Below are 25,316 nucleotides of genomic sequence, written 5' to 3'. Positions count from 1 at the left end.
CAAGAGAGGAGTACTGCTCCAAAAGCGTGGTTTCAAACAGAGTGACCTGAAAGTAGGCGATGTTTGATGAATGAGAAAGAAACAGTGTTCCAGGTGAATTGTGTACAGAGTTGGAATTACTATTTCTGCTTGTAGCTGGAATAGGAGTCTTAACTTTTTGTGCCAATACAAAATTCATAACATTAATGCGTTCATTCAGGAAACAGACTCCTGGCAGCCTATAGTGAAGCGTCTGTGTGCAGGAATCCGCACAGCTGTGTAATGGGAGAACAAGTTCAGGCGGAAGGACAAGTCTAAATACAGCTGCCTGGGAGGACTGCTGTCCTTGCAGAGTGCTGGAGCTCATGGGGACCCTAATGGCTCTCCTGCCACACCATCAGGTATAGGGCATTTGTGCTGCTTTCTGCAGTTCTGAGCAAACTGAAGCCTTTGTACTTCACCAAGATTCCTATACTACAGCATTTTTCATCCAAAAGGAAGATAGAAAAGGAATGAGGAGGGTGGCTCATCATCTTTGATCTCTGGCAAAGAGAATCTTAATTTTTCCCTTGAATTGAGACATGATCTGGAACCAGCAAGAGCTACTGGCAGCTCTGCCTTCAGCAGGTTTTAGCATACAGTTTAACGCTGTGTGGGTTGGATGTAATCGTGCCGTCTGATGCATCCAGACTGCAAGAGCAGACAGATTATATTGTACCTGCATATGGAAACAGACCTCCATAAAAACATTAGGCTGGCTGCCAGCACAATACATCTACTCACACAGTCTTTTTCAGCCTGAGGTTACTCTGACAGTGTCTGCCAAAGCATAGAAGCCCACACACTGTTTACAGCCAACCTAATGTATTTTAGTTCTTCCAAACAATTTTAGGTGCAGTAATAGTTCCACATTTTCTCTGTTACCCCCATTTTTCATAGAAGAGTACTCCTGTCTAATGAGTTGAACGTGACTGAGTCAATACCATGTACTTTCATTTAAGATCATCTAACAGCTAACTAGCGTCTTCCCTGGGAATATCCCAGGGAACATTTACCATCAGGCAGCAGAACTTACATTGCAGCTCTCATCGTTGTCAGGCCGGTGGGGAAGGATGTACGAGAGAACAGAGAGTGGTCCATCACACTTGTCGGCTGGCTGAGTGAAATCTAAACAGCTGGTTATGATGGCATAGTAATGAGTAGGAACAGGGATGGCACTGCCTTCCACAAACCTGGGGAAGTAAAGCAAACGTTTACCCACAAAGGACTAATCCATTTGGAAGAAGAATTACACAGGCAATGTGGTCTTTCCTTCCTTACGTGTGAGGATGCATGTACTTGTTAAGATGTGTTTGATTCACAAGCTTGATTTGAAAATGAGCGTTTCAGTTAGATCATGTTTTGACACTGTGCCACAGAAACACCACATGCCAATGCTGAAAGGTTTCTTCAGTTCAGGGAAACAGAGAGCAAGTTTTACAGAGTTAACAAAAGCTTAGAGTGTCTAACTCAATAGCAGTATGGTGTGCTCTGGTACCCAGTTGCAACTCTAAGCTTCCAGACAGCTTTAGAGAAAACATTATTTGGAATATAAATCAGCTTCGTCTGAATGACTCAAGGTGAAGAGCTACGTGGCGAGTTGCCATTCCCTTAATTTTTGCCCTGTTTTATTCAGTCTCAATGAACCATTTTGGACAGAGCCACGAAATTCAACTCCTTCTCCAAATCAAATGAAGTGCAAACAATAAATTGTTTGAGATAAAGTTATCACTAAAAGAAACAGCAGCAAACCAATTTAAATACAAATTCTTACTGTTTGATCTTTTCAGGTGTGTCATGTAAACCATCGTAGTCATAGTCAAAGATGGGTCCACTTATAACATTGACTCCATTTCGTTCAGTGGCATATCTCTTCACTAAAACCCTTTGGAAATAGTTCCATACCTCTATGGGGGAGAAAAAGAAAAAAAACAACAACAACTAAAATTTGGATAAACATACTAACGTGTCAAGATTGTAAATAATTTTTTTTTTGCATGAAGATAAAAAATCCAGTGGGCATCATTCAGACAATAGGAGAGGAAATCAAAGACTAAGCTTTACAGGTTTACTGCAACTTCATTCTGTTTTGGTCAATAAAGCCTGTTCAGAATTCTTTGTTCTCTCTTGAATTTTTTTTCCCCAACTAGCAATAAAGGAAATGCATGGTCCCATCCTAAGCCTGGCATTGCCCTAGACATTGCACAGAGAGTTTGCTGTTCCTTCACTGCCAGCAGAAGCAGCTATTCTCACACTTTTGATGTCCCTGTAAACATTTCCTTTGTCCTCCTTATCTAATTACTGGGTATGTTGGTTTTTCCTTTTTTTTTTTTCTTTTTTAATTCACAAAAGGAAATAGTACCATGATTAAAAGCAAAGCTCAAATATTTTAAAAGTCAGGGAAATACAAAGGTCAAATTATTTCTCACAAATATTCACTGAATATAAAAAGTCCAACTTCTAAATCAGGTGCCATCTAGGATGGCCAAATTATAACAAAGCATCTCATGAAGGCAGAGGTTTGCCTAGTAGAGAACTTTAACCATGATTTTTGTGAAAAGCATGACACTTTCTCCCACTACAACCTTCTGAATCTTAACAAGTTGTTTACAGAGACTCGCTGAGAAATACACTGGGATCTCCAGTTGCATAATTGTTTTCCTTCTTTTTTTCCCCTTTTCATTTTAACACTAACAGAAGTGTGTGCAAGCAAAACAGCTCTAACTTGTATAAAGTTAACTTTTGCGTTGCCAGCTCGGACTGCTTAGCTCATGCTTCCCCAGCACTGACAGCAGCACCAGCCTCAAGAACTTCCTTCCCTAGTGTGTTTTGCCAAATGGATGCTCAGGCTAGTGCAGAGGCACCCACAAGCTGGTCTAACAAGAACCTCAGCTGCAGTAACCACTTGGCAGTCCCACTCCTCCAGCTGCTCACTCCTTTGATGCATCAGCCTTAACAACAAAAATAGCCCCAAAAGGAAAGATTTTTGCAGCTGAATCAGTTCCCACATTGGTTTTCCACTTGCAGCCGCACAGACAGCAATGCCAGTGCTGCAGCCTCGGGGCATGATCCTGCAGCTCCCCTAAAGTGGGAACTGCTTAAGCCAGCTCCATGTAATGAGTGGTCTGAGCTCTGCATTGCAACCTGCACATGTGTACTAGTTCATAATTCCCCAGGAGTACTACAAGTTACAACATCTGTTCTCAGGTGATTCTTCACTCGGTTCTGATGAAGTTGGTGGCACTGGGATATAAAGCACTGCTGGTGGTGTGTTGTTCTCCTGTGATGAGCATCTCAGCTAATTTACATAGACTAAATTAGCATAAAAAGCAGTTTTATGAAGTGATTTTAGAGTGGGAAATCCCCAATAATTTTGCTCTCTATAATCAGTTAAGTGTGCCTTTCTTCAAATTTCCAGCAAACATCACCATTTGTTCCTACTCAGAGGTTTTGCAGTTAAAAGCACTCTTCTTAGGCTAAAAAGAAAAAGCCTCCCATAGTCTTTGATGTTTATCCAAACCTCCCTGGCCTAAAATCTGAATTGGAAATCTCACAAGAACAGGCTCTTGAGATTCTTTCAAGGCTTCCCAATTCCTGCCAAGCCAAAAAATGCCACCAGAATAGTTTGATGGTTTTCCTACCTCTTGGCAACGCTCGAGAGAAAAGTGATGTTCAGACAAAAGGAACTTTAATGCTATATCCTTGCAGCACTGAAAGTTTCAGTTGGTTTTAAGTCATTCCTCACTTTCCATAAATTGGTTTGTTTTTCCTTTTTCTTGAAAGGTAATAAAAATGTTTGGTCTACCTCTAAGGGTAGGGATAGAAAAATCAAAGGTGCTCCAGATGCCACTTGTCCCTGAACTACAACATGCTAAGTGCACACTCCCAGACTGCTTCTGTTGGGAAGTAAAAACATGTCGCTGAGTACATTTTGCACAAACTGGGGTCACAAACAAGAAAATCTGAATGGTTTTGCACAAACTGACTTTGACACTTCAGCAAAATTGCTGAACTCCAGGAACTGACTGTGCCTGTGCTCTTAGCCCAGCAGCAAGGAAAATAAACCCTCCCTAAACCTTACATGTTTCTTGTGGTACAAAAAGCCTATGCCTTGAACTGAGATTCCCACGTATATTATCTGCTGCTTAGAGGTAATTGGATTTATGTTCTAAATTTCTCCCATCCATTCATTCCACAGTTCAGCAGACATTTTAAAAAAATGTTACAAGCTTGGGAAAAAGAGACAAAGCCATAGAAACAACACTTACTTTTGAAAGCAGGATACATTGGAATGATATTTGTTATTAGAAAAGCATCGTACTTTGCTTCTGCAGAGGAACTTAGTTCTGAAAAAAGAAAAACACTGATGAGATGAAATGTCAGAATTCAAAGAACATAAAAATGTTTTCAAAAGTGGTTTTAGTGAGTAACCAAATGGAATACTGTCATCAAAACAGAAGTCAGCTGCTCTGTGTGCTTTCATAAAACAGTCACACAATTTATAGGCAGAGGGCTGTGGGATTATCTTCCAGTTCTGAGCAAGCCTTCAGCATGAGTAATTCTACATCAGAAATCCATTCTAAACTCTTTCAGCCACTGTATAAGGAAGGCAGAGCAGTGAAGTTCACGTCTGTGACACAGCAAAGTTGTTTCCCATGAACATTTACTAAATATACAAGTTTTTTTTGAAGACTTGACAAATATATCTGCACCAGAACACTCATTTACAGAGATTTTCTACTAGCACTGTTTCTGGAGATGGTAGAATTCTATTTTGTTTTTATACTGTGCAACAATCTAATATGGACTTACACATTATATGTATTTATTCTTCTGTTGTTTGAAGTCAAAATTATGAATCAAATAGATTTCCAGCTTATATGTGCCAATATATGTCCATTGATATTAAAAGGCCAGCTTTTGAAGACTGTCTTACAGCTTGTGCTTCTAGTCTGTGCAACTCTGCTTTCACCTTTGTTTTTATTAACTCAAGAGGTACACTTTATCTTTTTCACGCATGAAGCTAAGTTCCAGTTTGGAGTACCTCTCCAGTCTTGTGAAAGTGAGAGGTCACAGTCATGATGGCAACTTCTGGCATTCAGCCCTTGGTCCTGAGCACACGCAGCAAGAATAATGTATCCATCCCATCTGGCATCATATGTGATGCTGGTGCTGAACCAGGTCCTCTGTGTGAAGGAAGGAATCACCCCAGGAAGTTGAGAAATTGGAGGATTCCTACCTATATTTTTCCTCAAATATCTCAAAAAAAAAAAACAAACCCTTGAGTCCCTTTTCATTTCCATCTGGGCTTTTTTCATACCTAAGTTTTTCTGTAGTTAAACAGAAATTTATAAAACCACTATTTGTTATTTTAAAAATGAAATGAAGTGTCGTGCATATAAATGACATTCAAGTCCTTGAATTCTGTAGACTTGCTACTGAACTTACGAGGAGGGAAGAGGAAGCCGTAGGAGAGCTGCTTGTCACCTCTGTAGGCTGAGCAGCTCTGGCTGTTTCCTGGAGATATGCGGAGATCGGGCCTGACGCAGCTGGCCAGGTGCTCTGGCACACCGGATACCTCTGCCTGCATTGAGCAGTGAAAGAAATGTAATTCCAGCACTTATAGCTAAAAGAAAATGGCATCTGGTAGTCTACAGATTGTAAGTCTACATTGTGCACAGTGATCCGTACCACAGCTCTACAACCAAGTCTGCCCCTCCTTCAGGCAGCTGAAATTCAAATGAAGTAGCTGATTGAAAGAAATGGGGAAGACAAATGCCCACTGAGAAAAGCTGAGAGTTAAAATGAAAACAGGAAAAGAAATATTCAAACAATCTGCCTTAAAAATTCATTTCTCCTACGGTATTATTTTCAGTGGCATTTGGGAGATAATTTCTGATCGGAAAATCTGTTTGGGAAAGGGGATTCTACAAATTCAAAAACACACATAGCAAATAGACTTTCCAGGATTTTTTTAGAGCAATTTCCAAGAGAAAAGTCATCACCAACCTGTTTGGAAATAGTGTAGGATGTCCAGAGAGGCATCAGGAATGTTTCACTGTAGCCACTTTCAAAGTCATGGTGGTGCAAGATATTGTACTTTGTGCGGTACAGCACTGCGGGGCGCCCGTACAGAAGATGCTTCTCTACAGATCAGATGAAATTACACTTAAATTTATCACTCAAAACCTTGAAGTTGAAAAAAAAAACTGCTAAGGATATCCTGTAACATAGGGAATAGCTGTTCTTCAATAGTTTTGATTGGGATCCCACTTCCAGGCTCAAAATTCACTTGGAGCTTATAAGTTTTCTCTGCAGTTGAGAAACTGTTGGGGTCATAATATGTTTCTCCAGGCACAGGAGACAAGGATCTCTGTGTCTACATTTGAAGCATGTGAGGTGAAAATCATTTTGTTGCCTTAAATCTGCTCTCATCCTATCTCTCACTGTCTCAGTTTTCCTGTTTTTCTCCTCTTCCTCTGTTTTCTGTACAACACTAAGATCTTCACAAAAGGAAGGCAAAGGAGTCTACTCAATAAAAGAGTTTTGTTGTTTTTTTTTTTTCACTTGGCTGATACAGATGATATTCTGAAGACCTACATGCTATTTTCTGTCAGAAATATCAAATTAAAACAAAACAAAAAGCCCTTTTCCTAACTTTGGCTACCAAAAACACTTCCAAATCCATACAATTTGCTTTTCTTCTGCTGTTCTGATGTGTTATGGTTAAGTGTCACTAGATACCTCTGATAATTTTTTTTTATCTTTTCATAAACAAAAATTAAACAAGATAGAGGAAAAACAAATTTCCTGGCTAATCTTGCACTGTGCTGCATTCATGCATTTTGATAACCAAAAACAGGTTTGGCTTGCTTTTGGAAATCAAAGCATAGAAGTGAGGTAACCAGCCTAAACGCTGTTCATAGATAGGCATTTAACTTTAAAGAAAAGGGCATCTTTTATTAGTGTTTGAGTCCAAATAGGAGATATTTTTATAGGATGCAGAAAATAAGTAGGAGAAACCTTGTGTAAGGACAAAGATGAAAAACTTCCCTTCTTCGAGAGAAGCTGAAGGAATTCTTCCTGCTGCTTATGAATAACAATCACGTTCAGTTAAATGTTCCCCAAATGGGACAAGTGAATTACCAGCTAAATGCAGGAAGATCCAAGAATGCACGCTATAGCCTGTCACAGAATATAACAAAATAACTGATACAAAGTAGAACTTTTTGTTGTTCACATAAGGGAAGCCTACCTAGTTCCACATAACTGACAGCTCACAGACAAGTAACTGAAAAAGATACAAATGCTTATTTCTTAAAATACAGCAAAAGTATTTTTTTTATACTACTGGAATGAGGAAGTATCCAAACCTAAGCAAAATAAAGATGTTGAGATATCCAGGAGCACAACTACTTGTTTTTTTTTGTTTCTTTTTCCTTTTTTTTTTTCTTATCTTGAAATAGCTACAGCCAGGAGTAGCCCTTCACTAATTGTAAAAATCAGTTTAGCAAGATGGAAGCTGTAAAAAGGCAATTTACTCACAGAAAAATTAACAGTTTCACCTGCAGAAACTAAAGGATAGGCTGCACTGCCTGCTCACAGAAGTAAAACTAAAGCAGCTTTGTAAGGAATCTCAGTCATCTGATTATCCAAAGTATCTCCAGTCTAAACCTGTCTAAACTTAAGTCTAAATTCAAAGATTTAGAATTTGCTAAGATGGAGAAGAAGAAATATAAATCTTTATGATGAGGGGGACACTGCCAACTGTTACTGGTACATTCTGGTACATTTTTAACCTGGATAGCAGCCTGACACACAGCTGACAACACAGCTGCAAGAACATCGGGTTCAGCATCAAGGGCACAAGAACAGCCATCCAGAGGAGCAGAGTATGCTTTCTCCTGGGAGAAACACTGGTAGTGAAGGACAAAGTTGCACTGAGCATCCCTGAACCAGGAACTGCTGATGTACTTGTTTGATGAAAGTTGAGTGGATAACCTGCACTCTAAAAAACAAGCACTACAAGCCAATCAGGAGTTGTCAAAGAAGCTGCACCGCGCTCTCCAATGATGATCTGGTGAAACACCCAATCAATGCTGGAAAACCAGTGTGCAGATGTGGTCTATGTTTTTTACCCCATTTATTTCTTGTGCTTAAATAGAGCACTGCTTCATGCACTTTCTCTTTTCCTCCTTTCTCTGCTTTTACAGCAGAGATTAAACCTCCTAACAGTGATGAAAAAGAAGTAAAACTTGTCTCACTTTGAGGGATTCTTCAGTTCTGATCACAGCAAAAGGTAGTGTGCACTTTGCCATGTGAGCAGCAGTTAGTCTTGCCCACATAAATCATATATGTCTGTGTGTTCTTTTGACAGTTATTTGAAAAGTTGATTTACTACACATTAACTAAAATTAAACAGGAACTTGTTTGGTATCAGTGATGCAAACTAGCTTGCAAAAGAAAACAGAAATAGCTTTTATTAACTGATGCAGCAAGCTCTTACCTTCTGTTCCCTTGACATGAAAGCGCTTGTTGAGTTCATCCAACTTGTTCTTCTCAAGAATAGAAAAAAGAACAAGATTAGGATCACTGGAGCATCTTGTTGTACTAGGCATCTAGCAAAACAAAACTAACACTATAAAACAAAGACAACTGTTTTGTTTCCTGTTTCCAAGAAGCAATAATTGTTCCAGATGCAAAGAACATTTCACAGGAAGGATCTGGGAAATTCCTGCAGATCAAACACTCTCAAAATAGCTATAATGGCTATAAACTTTATTAGACAGTTGTGGCTAACAGTGGGAGTATCAACAGATACTAACACTTACCTTATCATCACATGTACATCCTATATCAAAATCTGATGCAGAAGGTAGAGCTACAGGATAAAGTGGCTTAGCAACTTCATCTGGCACAGTTGGTTTATAAACATTGGCTCTTAGCAGGTGATTCAAACTTCCATGGGTCCCATTATTGGGAGCAGGCTTTAATCCAAGCAGATCTGTGGAAACACCCAAGGAAAGTTAATGATGGTTAGACTGGAAACATATGTATTTAGCAGTAAATATACTTAGCAAAGATATTTATTTGCAATACTGTTTACATCTATGCCATGCTAATGAATGCTTTTAATGTAATAAAAATGCTAATCCAAAACATAAAATTGCAAATCCTGCCTGAATAACATGGTAGACTGTATGAAAAGAAGGTTAATTTGCATGAAGACACCAGAAAACCATTTTATTATAACTACTGCAGTTTCCAACACAAACCTACAATCCAACCATCTGGAACACAGTGTAATTAGTGACCTGCTTTGCACATATGGGCTAACTGCCTTTTTGATACTTCATGTTTCAAAAAAAAAGAGTAAATAAGTTAATTATACATTCAGCTAGCAAGTTTTATTCCTGTGTTAAATCATTATTAAATAAAAGACTGTACAGAATATCAGAATGTATCATCAGTAAAAGTTTAGGAAATATAATAATATTAGGAAATGCCATAGAAAGCTAATTGATGCCCCTGAACTGCACCCCGAAACATGGAAGTACAGAAGCCTCCTTCCTAGACTAATGAGGTCTGTATGTGAAAATATGCGCTGCAGTGGTGCATATTTGATTTGTGCCAATCTGCATGCAGCAGAACTATGTTAATACATTTGATTGGCAAGCTGCTAAAGTAGAGCAAGCCCAGCCCCCTGAGAAATGCCCTCAGTTAGTGTTTGGGAAGGAGACCCTGGGGAAGGGATGCTGGGAGAGAGACAGGGCCTGAGCCCAGAGGTGTCTAATAAACCCTTATGGTTAAAGCAGCATGTTTCTCTTACAACTCCTCAAGCAGGCAGCTTACCACACATGACATTGTAAAGTTCAATGTTTTCAAAGGGAGGTACTTTGGTCTTGTATTTGAATGTAGGTCCATAACCTATGAAGACAGTCTTAAAAAAAAAAAAAAAAAAAAAAAAAAGAGTGAGAAGAATACAGAAGAACAACTTTAAATCATAGGGTTTATTTCAGTGAGTATTTACATTTTAGAGATCTCAAATATCTTCTGGCTTAACAACACTTCTATAAAGATTACTGCATTGCTCGTACCTGCATGCTGTTTATCTTGTTGTCATAGCCATGGTCTCCATGGAAGAAACACTTTCCTGTTGGTTTCTTGTAAACATCCACAGCTTTCCTAAATTGAAAAAGTATTAGCTATTTTCTCAGCTTGTGACTGAATACTATTTTACAAAATACGTGGAAAAATAAGTATTGCACCCTAAAAAGTATAATTATCAGCTTGCTCCTGAACACTTCTTTGCATTTGATTTCACCAGGGCCATGTATAAGCAAGCCATGCAGTGGACTGGACTATCCTACAAATTCATTTATTCATGTGTATTAAAATTATGCCCTGCAAAAATTTGATTCAAGCCTTGTAAATTTCTAGAGTTTTCATTACAGCAACTGGGTCAAAAACAACCATTTTTCTGGTTGTGAGTATACAATTAATTACACTAACAAATGGATCACTAGTGAATCAGATTTCAGAACATATAAATAATAAATAAAGGAAATAAGTTGATGCAATTAATAAAAAAATAATAAACTTGACCCTCCAGCCTAATCCCATCAATTCCAGTAAAAATCCTAAAATTAAAAATTTTGATAGGCCTAAAATTCTGTGAGCCCTAGCCACAGAAACTATACAAGGCAAATGGCCAACTGGCTAGTGAAATTATGCAAGAAAGCATTTGGAGCTTCTCATTCACTGCTTCAGCAGAATGATCCTTGCATAATTCATAGCACGGTATGCACAGATGTCAAAAGGCACTTACAACACACCTTGTGTTTGCCTGGCAGCTATATAGGTAAAGAAAATTGCCATGATTTAAAGCTCATAACAGAGTGGCATATGCTAAAATCTCTGTCATCTTCCAGGAACCACTGAGTCAGCTCTATGCGTTAAGACCCAGTCGTTCTCTGCTGTAATACAAAATGTGGCAAAAGATCAAAGCAAGAAAAGCAATATACATTAAATCAGAAACTCATAAGCCAAAGCAACTCCTCTTCTGCTCACACAGAATCACAGAATTGTAGGGGTTGGAAGGGACCTCCAGAGATCATCGAGTCCAACCCCCCTGCCAAAGCAGGTTCCCTACAGCAGGTCGCACAGGTAGGCATCCAGGCAGGTCTTGAACATCTCCAGAGAAGGAGACTCCACCACCTCCCTGGGCAGCCTGTTCCAGTGCTCCGTCACCTCACTGTAAAGAAGTTCTTGCGCACATTGGTGCAGAACTTCCTATGCTGCAGTTTCCGGCCGTTTCCCCTTGTCCTGTCTCCACTCACCACTGAAAAGAGTCCGGCCTCGCCATTCTGCCCCCCACACCTTAGATATTTATAGACCTGGATCAGGTCCCCTCTCAGTCTTCTTTTCTAAGGCTGAACAGACCCAGTTCACTCAGCCTTTCCTCATAGGGGAGATGCTCCAGGCCCTTCACCATCTTTGTGGCCCTCCACTGGACTCTTTCCAAGAGATCCCTGTCTTTTTTGCTCACTCTGTGGTTTTTCTCCATCATTTTGAACCAAGAGCATTAAAAATTGTCCATGCTTTATAACTGAAAATTCAGAGGCAAATGGCAAAGGCCAAGCCAAAACAGAGTTTGCTTTGACAGAAAGCATCCTGTTTAGCTGTGGATTTGTTTTGCAAGAAAATCAATGCAGACATTTCAGTGATTAGCCTATACTACTCTTTCACATGTTCTCAGCTTTACATTCACTATGTAAATATCTCAATTTTCTTTCCATTTACCCTGTACATCCACCCAGCCTCTTGTACCCTAACTTCTCCAGTCCTCCCATATTCCCCACTACCTGGTTGGAGTAAGTTTGCACCTTACTAAAAAAGTTTATCAGTTCCTATATATAAGCTAATTAGTCAAAAAACACAGTTGTTTGGGAAAGGAAACTAATCTGGGTTTCTCTCTTTCATCCAACAACTATTTTTCCAAACTGGGACCATGAACCTAATGAATCTCACCAGGAGTTCAAAACTGCTCCTGTTCCCAGATGGCAGGAGGAGGACACTGGAGACAAAATAGTCCCAGGTCTTGCTTTCTCAGAAATAAAAACACACTGACACTAGGCTGAAAGCAAAGTTTACCTTGCTACATGCCACTTGCGATCGACCAATAAATGGACGTCTTCAATTCGTCTATTGTAAGCATAATGCAAGCGTTTAGGAAGGTGATGTTTCAAGTATGGCTTAAAGTGCTGGTCTGGCTTCCTGCACTGTAAAATAAATGGTTGCAGATGACACTGCTGTCAATTAGCTCAGAGGCACATGAAACCCTGAAGTACAGAAATGAAGCTGTTAAGTGCATTACCGATGATGTCTTGGAAGCAATGTAGTTCTAGATACGTGGTTCAGTCATTTCTTTGCAACGTTTACATAAAATCAGGGCACATGGAGCAATCAAAAGATTTTTGGAAAATTTCATTCTCATGGAAGTCTTTTTGAAAGCATCATGTAAAATGTCATGCTTACTTAAGAATAAAATTCTTCAACTGCGAGCTAACCAAACCCAAGATTAAATTTCAGAGGAAAGATAAATGCTGAAAATACATCTCGTCTGCAGATATATTTAAAGCACTTTGGTTAGCAAATCTCCTTTTTTTTTTTTTTTTAATTAGTTTTTATTTAAAATACTTTTTTTCCATTAAGCTGGGTTATGGTTGAAGGCTATCAAATGAGCTTTTTCAGCATCTTCAAATTGCTAGTAAAATATTTATCCTAAAAGATTATTTGCCATTTCTGAAGGAACAGACAAATAGATAAACAGATAAATAGGAGGGAATGTTGAATAATGTCCAAATTAGGACACAGAGTGAGCAGTGCTAAATACTTACTGTAAGGTTGGCAACAATCACTTTAGGGTCATCTGTTAAGCAAACAAAAAAGAAAGAGAAAGAGAAAAGTATTAATAAAATAAGACATTTGCAGAAGATGTCACAAGGTCAGAATTTATACTTACAGAAGGATTCTTCCTAGAGGTTGGCTGATATTTACTAAAAGAATGCATCAGTTGGGATATGGTGAATATGAACTAAATTTAACGTCTTATCCTTTACTTAATGATATTTTAGTTGCTCAGGTTGCTCACTGTTTTATGATTTGAAATACTCTTAGCTGAACAATTACTCTATTTTCTGGAAATATAATTTTAAGTCTTATGTTTGCTTTAAATACAAAATCATCCCTTCTGAAAGATTTTGAGAGCACATCTGAACGCACTAACATGCTGCCTTAAAAACAGTAAGATAAATACGTTGTGGTTTTTGTCTCTTAGTACTTCACTCATTTCTTCAGTCTTGAGAAGAAAAAAAAAAAGTAACGACAAATTCTTAGTAGGGGAAAATCTTTTGCTTAACTCTTATTGTTTCACTGCTGAAAGCATGATGTTGCTGAGCATCAAATGAGCTCCACTGAATCCCAAAACGAGCTACAGGCTTATCCATGGCAAAGAAGTGTCTGCAGGTCTTGATGCAGTATCATAGAATAGGACAGCAGAAAAGGAATTCAAAAAATGGGTGATTTGGCAGTTATTGGAGGTAAACTCCAGTTCTAAAGTCAAGAAATATTCTTCTTTGTTCTATGTTCAAACAGATGATTTATGTGTGATTGCAGATATCCAACAAGGAAGCTGTGGACAGAGGCCAAAAGAGGAAAACTGCATTGCAGGAAACCCTGAAGTATGACTCAGAGATCAGTCTAGTTGATCTTTTTGAAAGATATTGCTGTTCATGCTCCAAAGAAAACTAACTTTGCTCAGCAATTTGGGAACTCAAAGATTGAAAGATCATAAAAAAATATTCTCAGAGGAACTAAAATACAAATTTTTAGTAGACTGAAGTGTAGAAATTCAGTCTTATGCTATCCTAGTACATTGCAAAATGTACAGACTATTTCCAACAAATTTTTGCACATCCATTCTGTATTCCTGTATTCTGAGCACAAACACCCAGATAAATTAAGTCTCAAATGAAATAAATCAGTATCTAAAAGTTTAACCACGTTATTATTATTTCTGCTATCATTCTAGCAATCTTTCATCTTCAGAGTCCAATGTTTTGTAAAATCTGTCCTCAGCCTGCATATATGTGCATTGCTAAGATGAATCAATAGGATGTCCCACTTATCTGATCTTCCCCTCTTCCAAAAGTCATCATCCTTGTAGCACAGTTTGCGTCACCATAGATACTTAGGGTTAACTTATAAGTTTCACTGTCTGATTGTTAGCTTAAAATGCTGGCAAAGCAATGTTTGTCCCAGTACTCAGAACCAGAGCAGTCATGGTGCTGGCTCAAGGCCCATTGTGGCACTGCTTCCCTGGAGGGAAATCAGGGCAACAGATGTACAGATGGGACAGTATTGTCTTAAATCACAGAGTTAAGTTTCACCAGAGGACTCCTGATTGGTTCTTGAGCATGTTGTAGACCAGATAACCTTGAACACCAAGTCAGAGTGAGTTTCTCACAAGGTTTAATTATTACTACAGTGCCTGAATGTGTGCTCTACAGTTCCCCAGTCTGTTGCTATTTAGCAACCTGCTCTGTTCCTCATTTATGCTAAAAGCATGACAATGAACTCAAAATTAGTAATTCACTTTCTCTGTTAGCTCAAAAAAGGAATCAGACTTTTTCCTTATATCCAAACCATGCACTAATGAGCTCCCTCAAGTCCCATTTTCACCGGGAGAGAGAAGAAGGGCATAAATAAACTTATAATCACATGTATGCTGCTGTCTGAAACTGCCTTCAAGATTGTTCTTACCAAAATAGATGATTTTTAACCCAGAATGTTTCAGTTACCCACTTGACACAGCTCTGACACTGTAGGGTCTGTGAACTAGAGACTGGAAATACAGCTGATCTTTAGTGAGCTCCACTCCGAATGTCCCACCAACATTCTGCAGACATACACCCTTTGGAACACTTCATCCCAAGGAAAGGATGGAGTCTCGTTCTCAGAACATAAAAAATACAGTTAACTTACATTTTAGATTATTGCTAGACCTAGGGCGAATTCTCCCTAAAGATCCAGGCAGCAGTATGATATCTTCCACATTGGTCAGATAGTTGCTCAAAAATTCAGTTCTTTCACAAGTAGTGTCTTCCATCCCTGCAGAAAGAAAATACAAGTTTAAACCAGTTTGAGAATAAACACATTTTCCAAAATAGCACAGGAACAATAAAAAACAAAAACAACCAAACAGGTTATGTACTCTTTTCCTTTGGGTGACAAATCTTATTCTTGTTTTTTCCAGTCATCTAGTTGCAACAACAGACACTGATAGAAACCAAATCAAGAGTACTTTTAGTACTTGCCTGCACAAGTCTTAGCACTACCAGTCTTAGCACTGAACACTGGAGCAACAGGCACCCCATCCACCATGTGTGCACTGACATGTCTTCAGACTGAGCTCATGGAAAAATCAAAGTCTGTTTTTAGTTTAGTGTACTACTTCGGGGTTGTTGAATTTTTTTAAACAAAGGATTTTAAGAGAAGTCATACACAAAAGGTATTGTCTGTTGGTGGTCTGTTCTAAGTCAGCCACAGATAAACAGTTCTCTCCTACAGCCACTTGTGGTAGGGAAGAATGTGTTGCCAGTCACAGTCAGTACAGCACAACACTACCTCCCCTGGAAATTCTTCCTGCTCCTTAACCTTCTCTCCCCAAGGCCAGAAAGAAGGCATATTCCATTTTATTGCTCATTTAGCCATTCTTGTGTGATGTTCTTAGACAAAGACTTACACAGACCAGAATTCCTTACAAATGCATGATTAATCTGTGACTTTCAGTAGGAGTGCTAAAATGGTACGATAAAGCAGGTTTCTCTCAAACATGATCACATTTATCACTTAATAAAATTTTCTTTTGACTTTGCGATTTATTCTCATTGCAAAGTTTCTTCTGACTTAACAAAACAAAACAAAAAAACCCTACCAATAATATATTTGCTCTCTGGTGACTCTTCATCTGATCTGAAAATAACTTTTGACTGTTTTTCTATCTTCTTCCACTACTTTGATGACATTTTCTATTGAAGTTGGACACAGCTCCTTACAGATACTAGTCTTTCTCCTAGTAGAAAAACTTGTCTCATTAATTGCCAAGAAATGTCTTGCTCCACTCCTCTCCTCACATGCTATTAAAATGTTTTCTACTACAAAAACTTATTAAAAGATTATTTTAGGCACATTATGGTGTTCCAATACATGCAAGGAGAGCTGTGCTTGGATGTCATATTGAAAATGCCAAGTTTTGAGAAACTCTAAATGGAGAATACCCAGATCTCTGATGTGAAAGAGAAGTGTCCTCCAATGACAATTAAAGGGAAAATAGAGTTACCAGTTTACACTGACTGGCAGTGGTTTAGTATTTAAACTACTGGGGGAAAAAAACAGCACAAAAGTAACTTCAACTGAACTTTCATTTAAGCTACCTATTATATGTACAGCTACATTGTGCAAGGTTGCATATATTGATGAAGAATTTGTTTATTTTACCATGATCACCAACAAATATGACATTGACACATCGATGTAGTTTCAGCTGTTTCAGTCCATCCATTAGTTGTCCTACTGTCTTGTCAATCTCTCTCAGGGGATTTACCATCATCTGTACAAACATGTAGAAAGGAGAGAAAAAAGTTAACTGTAATTGTAATGTTCCTCCTTCTACTACAAGTGAAGGTCCTTTCGCAGAACTCTGATGTGATAACATCCAGGTCAAGAGGCAAAACCTTGGCTGAGCTGTTACACCTACAATTACTGTACTATTATTTCCATTTTCATCATAGAATGGCTTGGGTTGGAAGGGACCTCAGAGATCATCAAGATCCAACCCCTTTGTCACAGGCAGTATTGCCAACCACTACTAGATCAAGCACTAAACATCTATTGCAACATGAGAAAGCCTTGTTGAGATGCTGTCACAGGACAGCAGAAGATCTTTATGGATGATCCTGGGCCTCCCAATGGCATACATGCCTTTGTAAAGCGATGTAAAAATATTAGAAAAATGCATGTGAATTTCAGTTTGTTTCTTTTAAACAGCTCCTTGTAAGTGGCTATTTTATGTGAATGGTTTAGTCAAAACATGAAATGAAGCTCTGGATTTAAGATCGTTCATTCAAATTAGTTAGTGAATTTCACTTCAAATTACATTTGATACTAGCATGACAACATGCAAGTCACTTGAGTAACACATGGGGCTTGGAGGGAGCATTCTTCATCTTCAAAGCCAACAGTTTCCAAAATCTCAAGTGATAGTTTTGCCAAAAGTGTCAGCATCTCCCAGAAGACAGATATGGTATTGTGATTTCTTAATTCAAGCTTCTTTAAGAAAACAGAAAACACCAAAAAATTCTAACAGCATTGTGATTTTAGCTACAAGAAAATGAAACAATTTTACTGGGTAGAACGGAGAAGGAAAATGTTTTAAAGTAAGATTTTAAGCAGAAGATTTGGATTTTGCTCTGGTTTTTGTAAGAAAGCGTATCTTGTCACTGTACGCAGACAGTTTGATTTGGCTGGTACAAATACACAAAACAAAATATTCTTCCAATGAAAAACAGAAAGCTGACAAATTTTGGATGAGAAAAAGCAAAATTTTGGCAGAATTTTCTGAGAAGAAACATCACTTTAGTATGACCCAGAAAGCAGTAATTCAGCTCCCTCTGCCTGAATTAAGGGATGGATGTTAAACGAGTCTGATAGTGTGCAGAAGATGAGATGGGAAATGTCATCTCCCAGTTGGTACTGTAAGTAGATGAAGAAGTGACCTGTGGGAGAGGAAAACAGGAGGATAGAGGAAGAATAGTTTTGATAAACTATGTAAGATGTCCAAGTAACAGGTGATATTTTGAAATATTTGAAATCAGGAAAGACTAAGTAGTTGGTTTCGTTAAAACCATGGGACAGTTCAAATTAAAATGGAAAAAAATAAAAGGAAAAAACAAAACAAAAAAAATGCCTCTTGCAGCGGCGCTTTCTCACTATCATGTCAATCATCTTCAATGACTGAGAGCACGCTTTTTATGAAATTCTATTTGCACAACATCTATCATATAAGGAAATACAATTTTTGAATCCAAATGCTGAATCCAAAGCTAATTTAGGGAAACTGGAAAGCCAGGTGGATCTCAGCAGGCTTCCTGAGATTTCAAGAATTCATGCTTAATGGTAATATTGTTTAACTACCCTCGTTCCCAGTTTCATCTACAAGTCTGCAGTGACATTTCTGAAAATGTATAAACGTCAATATAAATGAAAATGTCTATTTTTAAAAGAAACAAGACACACATGAAAAAAAAAATAAAAGAAATCCACAACTCACCTTTCTGTTTTTACTATTTCGACTGTGTTCAGAGTAACCCAGAAAACAGTCCTTGGCAGTAAGACTTCACCTCACTGCATTCTCTCTATTTTTTAAGTTCAGTTAGCTTTTATTAGTTTACTACACTCAGGCTGTTCCTCAACTTGCAACTCAAGGCTGTAGGTGGCATTTTCAGGCTACTTTTTTTGTGCTGAAGCAAAGCTGGTGTTTTTCCCCAGGCGCAACTTCCAAAGAATTATTGGTGATCAAGTAAGTCTTGCATATATCTTTCTTCACCCAGTATGTTGATATCAGGGCTTTGCAAAGATGTATGAAAGCATATAGTCTTTCAAGATATACAGATATCCAAGTACTAAAGAGTTGGTATTATTGCGAAAACACTGAGTATGAGATCTGAATCATACAGATTACAATTGGATTCTCTCCTGAATTTTCCTTTAGAAGAAGCCTTGTTAGGAGGAAGAAGAAATGTCACTGTTCATTTTAAATGGTAGAATCCGATCTGTACTGTATTCCACCCTCACCAATCAGCACCAGAAGATGAATTTGCAGATAGGATGAGAAACATCATGTAACATCATGTCTTTGTTTTGTTTTGTTTCTCAAAATAATACTGATAAACACACAGTAAGGATAAGAAGAGGGATAAGAAGAAGCTTGTATGACCTTTTCAATCACAGAAAGAGAAACAAGGAAAAAGGAGAGCTACATGTGCTCACATCAGTAGGAATACTGCAGGTTTGTGCCAGACGGCTAAAACTTGGGAAGGTAAATTAATGAGAAATAGCAGTATCATCGCAGCAGTTATAAGTTCTCCTCTCAAGTAGATCTGTATTAACTGTTCTTGAAGCTTTGTGTGTCCCTGTCTGCTCCTTCACACTTCCCAAATCTGTCTCAAAACAATTATTTTAAGTTCAATCATGGAACAAGTTAAAAAATACATCCACAAAAATGCTATTGAGAAGAAGACTATAGCTTTTTTAGGAAACAAGGGAGCACGCCAAGGTTCTTGTTTGATGCCTAAAGCAGAAATATTTTTGGTTTATATAATATTTTGTTTATGTTTCTGTATTGTTTACTTAAAATTCTGAAATGAAAGAAATACTGAAGTGACCTCCCACCCCTGACATGTTTACTTAGTGCCAGGTGGAGAAAGACAATATAATAGGGAACACGCTTTTTTGTTCTCTTGCATCTTTTCCTAATAAAACAATTCCCATCTGACATTTGCCCAATGAAAACAGACTTTGGCACCATTTCCATTGCAAATACACTGCATTCGGAAACCACGTTATCAAGACTCGTTTGCACTCCAAAGCCTCTAACTAGTTTTTAAGTAATTGTTTCTGAAACAACTTTTACAAGTTCTTTCCCTTTTAGATTTTATAAGTCATGTTTTCAAGACATCTCCAGAACTTGGGCAACTAGACATAGAGTCTCAAATAGTCACCAGGCTCCAAAGAGTTGGGGAGTTAATGAGGGCTGGCAGCACTAGTTCTGCCTTCCCATGTATTTATCTGACATTGCCTCCAGCTGATGGTTGGAATCATAAGAGGATTTAAGATGACTTTCCCTAAAGCAAACAGTCTGAAACAAGCAAAACATAGCTCCCAGAAGACTTGGTCTGCTTTGGCTGCTTTCCTTTGTGTGCTTCAGTGCACTTACAGAAGCAAGTCTGCAAAATCCCAACCTGAAGCACGGATTGATTCTCAAGTTGAAAAAGGTAAAGCTAGAGAAGTGCCTAAAAAGTGGCACTTCTGTCATAGAATTTTGGAATATGCATAAACTTACTTTCTTCCGACGAGCTTCCGCAGCATATTGATCCACTCTACGTACTTTTCTTCTTCTTTGCTTTGGAGCTGCAACTGGTCTTTCCTGTCTCCTCTTAGGAGGAAGCTTTCTCTTAGGTCTCTTAGGCGGAGTAAGAGGGGAGCCATAACTACTCTCCTGTACTGGCGGGGAGAGATGTCTGGACTCAGAAAAAAAGCCTGTCTCCACTCACATCAGAGAGCAAAGCCACCTATGCCAGCTAGTCCTTATGCATAAATGGAGGCCTTTTCAAAAATTCAGGCCTTTGGACAATTTAGCATCTGTCTCTCTTTAAAGAGGAATACACCAAATTGTACTGGAAGCAGAACAGCAGTTACAAGAGCAGACAGGATAAAAGCAAATGAAATTGGTGTTTCAGAAAATAGATGGGGCTTCTGGTTTTGAATGAGTATTGTTTTTCAAAACTGATAAGTGTCAATTCATTAGTATTATCAAAAGTAAGCTTAATTTCAATTTTAGTAAAAATCTCTGCATAAAATGTCATGATTGTCTGGGGCAGAAGGCAGGTGGACGTGCATCTCACTTGGGGGGTGTTTCAGGTATGAGTACTAGCACCTGTCCAGACCAAATGGCTTTCTGCATGATTTTCCATACACATTTTTGTTCAAATAGGTGACAGTAGATATTCTCATCAGTAGCATTCGCATTGTGTGCCAGGCCATAAACCCCACTGAAATCACCAGAGTCCCATTAATCCATACTGGGGACTGCAGTTCCACAGAACAAAGCCGTAAAGGTGAGACTCAGTTAGCTTGGAGCTTGCATCCTTCAAATCAGCTAGGTAGGGCATATTTATTAGTGGCAGAGCCTTTGAAAGCAGCACCTGCCTTGTTAGCAGCTTTAAGGGCAACTTGAAAATTTAATTTTCTTAGTACATTTGGTATGATATCTCATGTGGGTAATTGTTCATAAATGCACGAATATCTGGATATATAAACAGAAGGGGAAAAACCTTGTAAGACATAACTGGAAAAAAATACCATCCCATTAATCAACTCACTTGTAATTTAGAACTTTACCACTCTCACTGACTTTACGTGAGTCACAGGCTCTCAGCACTGCTCAGGGTTGCATACAAAGCAGTGACAGATGATGCCTACAAGGAGATATTTACTAAGATACGCTGCACACAACGGAGCACGCTGAGTGGGCTTGACAAGAGTTGGTTTATGATGATATTTTACTTCTATGTGTTTAGTCAGCTTCTCACAGTTGTTCAGTAACAGTGCAATGTAAACAGGGAAGGGAAGGAAGGGAATGTTACCATCTGCCATGCTGTTTCATTGCTTCCAAGGCAAGCAGCTGGAAAGGAGATTCTAGTCCAGTCTCATTCGTCTCTCTCCAGAAAGGCATTTTAATAAAGCAGCACCAGAGTTTTCTGTTTTTAAAACGCTTCAAGCTTTGTGCAGTCCTGATGAGAGGAGCAGCAAGGAAAGGAAGGATTCTCATTTTACTCTCTCTGAAGGCGCTCAGACAGAGCTTCAGTATGCCAGAAACGCGAGCGTAGGAGACCCAGGTCTGAACACTGACAATGGCTGTCTCAAGACAGCGTGTTAGAGGAGCAGCAGGAACAGTGTAGCAATGCCAGATTTCGATGTGTTTTAGAGCTCTTTCAGTAGTATACATCTAGAAGTTTTATTTTCAAAAATAAAAGTTAGCTAAGATTAAAAAAAAAAAAAAAAAGCCAAGTTCTTATTAACCAGCCACATCTTAGTTTTGCTTGAAAAGAGTCAGAATAGAGTTATGGAGGAGGGAAACAAATCTCCCTCCCTGCTTACAGAAGGGAACTGTAACATCACAAGAGTAACTAGCCAGCCAAAGCTCTGCTTCTTGACCCAGATGGACCAACATACCAGAGTTCAACTGCAGAAGCACAGAGGGAAAGAAAAAAAATTGCAGAAGTAAATGAAGAGCAAGCACATATTTGATAACTTGCATAACTGCCCCTGGAAATGCAGCAGAATCCATTAATATGCTTCCTGAGAAGTTCCTTCATGTCCCTCCAAACAAACAAACAAAAACCCTACATAGGCAATCAGTTTCATTTGCACTGAAATTCATAATGTTAGAGAACATGCAAAGTTAGCGTAGTGGATGTTGACCATAATATGTATTCCATTTATATCAACAGTGCTGACAGTTCACCCAATAAAGCTTAAATTCTTCTAATTCCCTTTAATCCTAGCTTTTAACTCTGTCCATAGGCTGTTGTGTGCGTCCTCTGAAGCTCTAAGTGCTATCAGCTGAAGTCTGGAAGTTTGGAAGTCGAAGATTATTGGCCATGGATGCCATTTGACCTTTAAGATTATACATTTGAAAAACATTCACAATATTATTTGGCATAAGAAGCTCTAGTAAACACCCACTTTTCTAATGGACTTTTGTAGGATCTGGAGGATTCTGAGGTATGAAACAATTTATCAAGCTACCATATGCAGCAACAAAAGCTCAGCATGAAATCTTGACTCTTCAAAAAAGAAATAAAAAGCCTATCTTAAATATAGCAGATAGTTGTTACAGGGTTTATTCAAATGCAAGCGTTGGACTGATCTGCCTTTGTATGAAGAAAAATGAAGTGGTCAGAATTACTCCAACTGTCCAGCCACAGCCAGCTGTATACAAGAAAAGAACGACTGCACAGGGAGGTCATGCTCTCGGTATCTAGGAAGCAACTGGACAGGGTCCCTTTGAGGACTCCTTCCCAGCTGTTTTATGTAGATTTTGTAGCTCCTAAAAATAATATTGAAAACAAAGTGTCAAGAGAAACAATATAAAGTAATTCCCAGCTTCTCTATCCTGAAATGAGGCCCCTCACAAATCTCAGCATCTGTATACTTACACAGCTGTATTCATTTACTTAAATTTCCATTCAGAAAGTTGTGGCCACTCTTTGAACTCCAAGCCCATACATGCTCATCTGCTAAATTGTCTGTTCTCAATGGGCTAGAAATCAATTTCAAGCACTTCTTGTGTTTAATACAAATGGCATAAGTCAATTCATTTGTAAAAATTTCACAAGCTATTAATTCATGCTTATTAAGAACTTGAATTAGAGGTCAGCCTTCAGATAAACGTCCAGAAGAACCCTCAAGCAATAAAAGCCATTAGGGACTTTTGCTTTTATAGGGATTTTTCCTGTGATGATACAGTTACACTGCACTTTTTAGAAACTTCTGATCAATCTGAAACTACATTACTCAGCATAAAGTGCTAAATTGGTTTGTTAAAGGCTGGAATGTAAAGATCAAATTCACTGTCATCTTCTTTATATTGTCCTTTAAGTCCATGGAAAGAGCCTCACAACTCTGCTCAGACAGAAGCGGTTGTCTACAGATAAATAAAATTACAGTTGTCAGTCATAAGCTGCACACTTGTAATATTTCAAAAAGAGGAACTATAAAGCATCATTAAGTGGTGTATCCTTGAGCTGCATCTGAATCAGACAGCTCTCATTATCCATCTCTTGCTTGGCCCAGTCAGATACCTCTCCTGTTTGGAGTCAGATGACAACATGAAAACATATCAATGCCTATCAATTTAGCAGGAGTGTTGGCAGATATTAACTGCAGGATATCCATAACATGGACTTTATCTTCCCATCCACTATGGTGTTTTCAACTCCTCTCTGATGCTGCTCTTGAGACCATGGCTAAAACTACTCCAGCAGGGATGCTACCCACAGCAAATCCATAATCACTGTAAATTTGTTTAAACAGCCCCAAATAATTCAAGTACATTTAAAAAGATTAATGCTACTTCTCTTTGCTCATTTCTCCAGTAGAGGAAGCTACCAGATGTATAGCAAACAAGTAAGAAATATATGCTTGGTAACTGGCTGCTCAGGGAGATTGGTATTACCTTCCAAAGCGTAAATATACTCCTCAGTTTTCAAAGATTTGAAAACATTTGTTTACCCTTTAAAAAGCACATATGAAAACTCCTGAAGTCTTGTGGCTGCAACTTACAGGCATATGTTTCCACTGAGACTAGAGGAGCTTTGCCAGATGCTCAGCCCCCAGCCACCCCAAGCAGTAAAACACTTGGGCAGAACTTACTTTCCCTCCCCACAAATCCCAGACAACCACACAGTCTTTAAGTTCTTGTAACCTGCACCATGCTGGCAGAGAAGCTGTACTCATTGGCAATCCGAACCCCCAAACAAGGGGTTAAACTACTGCAGTGTTTTGCACATAATTTTTCTTTAAAATACCTTACAATGCTTCAAAATCTTTTCCAAACTCAACAGACCAGCCCTGAGGGAGCAGTATTGGCAAAACTAACTGAAATCCTCTAGGGTCTATATGAAACTGGAAATAGCTGCTTTTTACAGCTCATGACAGACTAGAATTATTACTTTGGCTACTGCAGGCTGTTAGCATTAAATAAGCCTTTCTCTTCACTGTATTTTTCCTCAGTATTTTGTGCATTATAGTTTTATAACGTTTAAGAAGGATAAACTGTTTGAGGAACATTAAATTCTGTTGTCGCACCCAATTACAATCTCATTTTTGCCAAAGAGAAGTTTCCATTTGCATTTTCATATCACAAAGAGAAACAATCTATGAAAGGCATGGGCCGTTCCTTCTCAGAACTGAATCACAAGATAAATCCTTAAACAATAATTTTGCTTTCTCTGGCAGAAGTGACGCATACTACAGAAATGGGTGAAAAAATTTGCTAAAAATATTACTTCTGAGCATCAGCAGTTATTCTAAAAATGTATTCTAGATGTGTGCTTTTTCTACGGATGAAAATCTCTACTAACCTCTGAGTTGAAAGGTCCATATCTGTGGCCAGCAGCATCTGGTTGCTCGGAGTAGAAAGCATAAACATAAGGCCTGAAAGAAAGAAAGGCCTTGTTCAGGACAGCTTTCCTTCAACAACAAAAAGCCCCAAACCTGCCAGCTCAAGCCAAATAAAACCAACCTTGCAATGAGAGTTGGCTTTAAAGAGAACTGTTTCTCAATCATATGTTTCCATGATATGATGATTAAGTAATTAATTGTTCTACAACTTTATTAAATCCCAGAACACATCCCGAGAAGCACCCAGGGTACCATCTGAGGACACGTGCTTT

The 25,316-nt window shown here is 38.6% G+C and overlaps 1 protein-coding gene across 9 annotated transcripts in view; it reads right to left on the bottom strand.

Moving 5' to 3' along the window:
• ENPP2 (ectonucleotide pyrophosphatase/phosphodiesterase 2) overlaps positions 1–25,316 on the bottom strand; it is a 70,079-nt gene that overhangs the window by 4,650 nt on the left and 40,113 nt on the right. For 6 of the 9 annotated variants that reach the window (XM_048940811.1, XM_048940814.1, XM_048940819.1 and 3 more), the window contains exons 11-24: positions 25,005–25,077; positions 16,579–16,690; positions 15,064–15,189; positions 12,918–12,949; positions 12,172–12,299; positions 10,116–10,203; positions 9,871–9,958; positions 8,850–9,022; positions 8,525–8,576; positions 6,028–6,164; positions 5,467–5,602; positions 4,287–4,364; positions 1,793–1,925; positions 1,055–1,211 (exon numbers count right to left, since the gene is read on the bottom strand). In XM_048940811.1, coding sequence (XP_048796768.1) covers positions 1,055–1,211; positions 1,793–1,925; positions 4,287–4,364; positions 5,467–5,602; positions 6,028–6,164; positions 8,525–8,576; positions 8,850–9,022; positions 9,871–9,958; positions 10,116–10,203; positions 12,172–12,299; positions 12,918–12,949; positions 15,064–15,189; positions 16,579–16,690; positions 25,005–25,077 — 1,513 coding nt within the window. Of the gene's footprint in view, positions 1–1,054; positions 1,212–1,792; positions 1,926–4,286; positions 4,365–5,466; positions 5,603–6,027; positions 6,165–8,524; positions 8,577–8,849; positions 9,023–9,870; positions 9,959–10,115; positions 10,204–12,171; positions 12,300–12,917; positions 12,950–15,063; positions 15,190–16,578; positions 16,691–20,200; positions 20,357–25,004; positions 25,078–25,316 lie in introns of all 9 variants that reach the window. The other 3 variants (XM_048940813.1, XM_048940817.1, XM_048940820.1) reach the window with 2 other exon arrangements.

The sequence above is a fragment of the Lagopus muta genome, chromosome 3, assembly GCF_023343835.1.
Source record: "Lagopus muta isolate bLagMut1 chromosome 3, bLagMut1 primary, whole genome shotgun sequence".
Taxonomy (NCBI): Eukaryota; Metazoa; Chordata; class Aves; order Galliformes; family Phasianidae; genus Lagopus; species Lagopus muta.
Note: the sequence above shows the minus strand (reverse complement) of the source record. Positions and strands in the feature narration are given on the sequence as shown.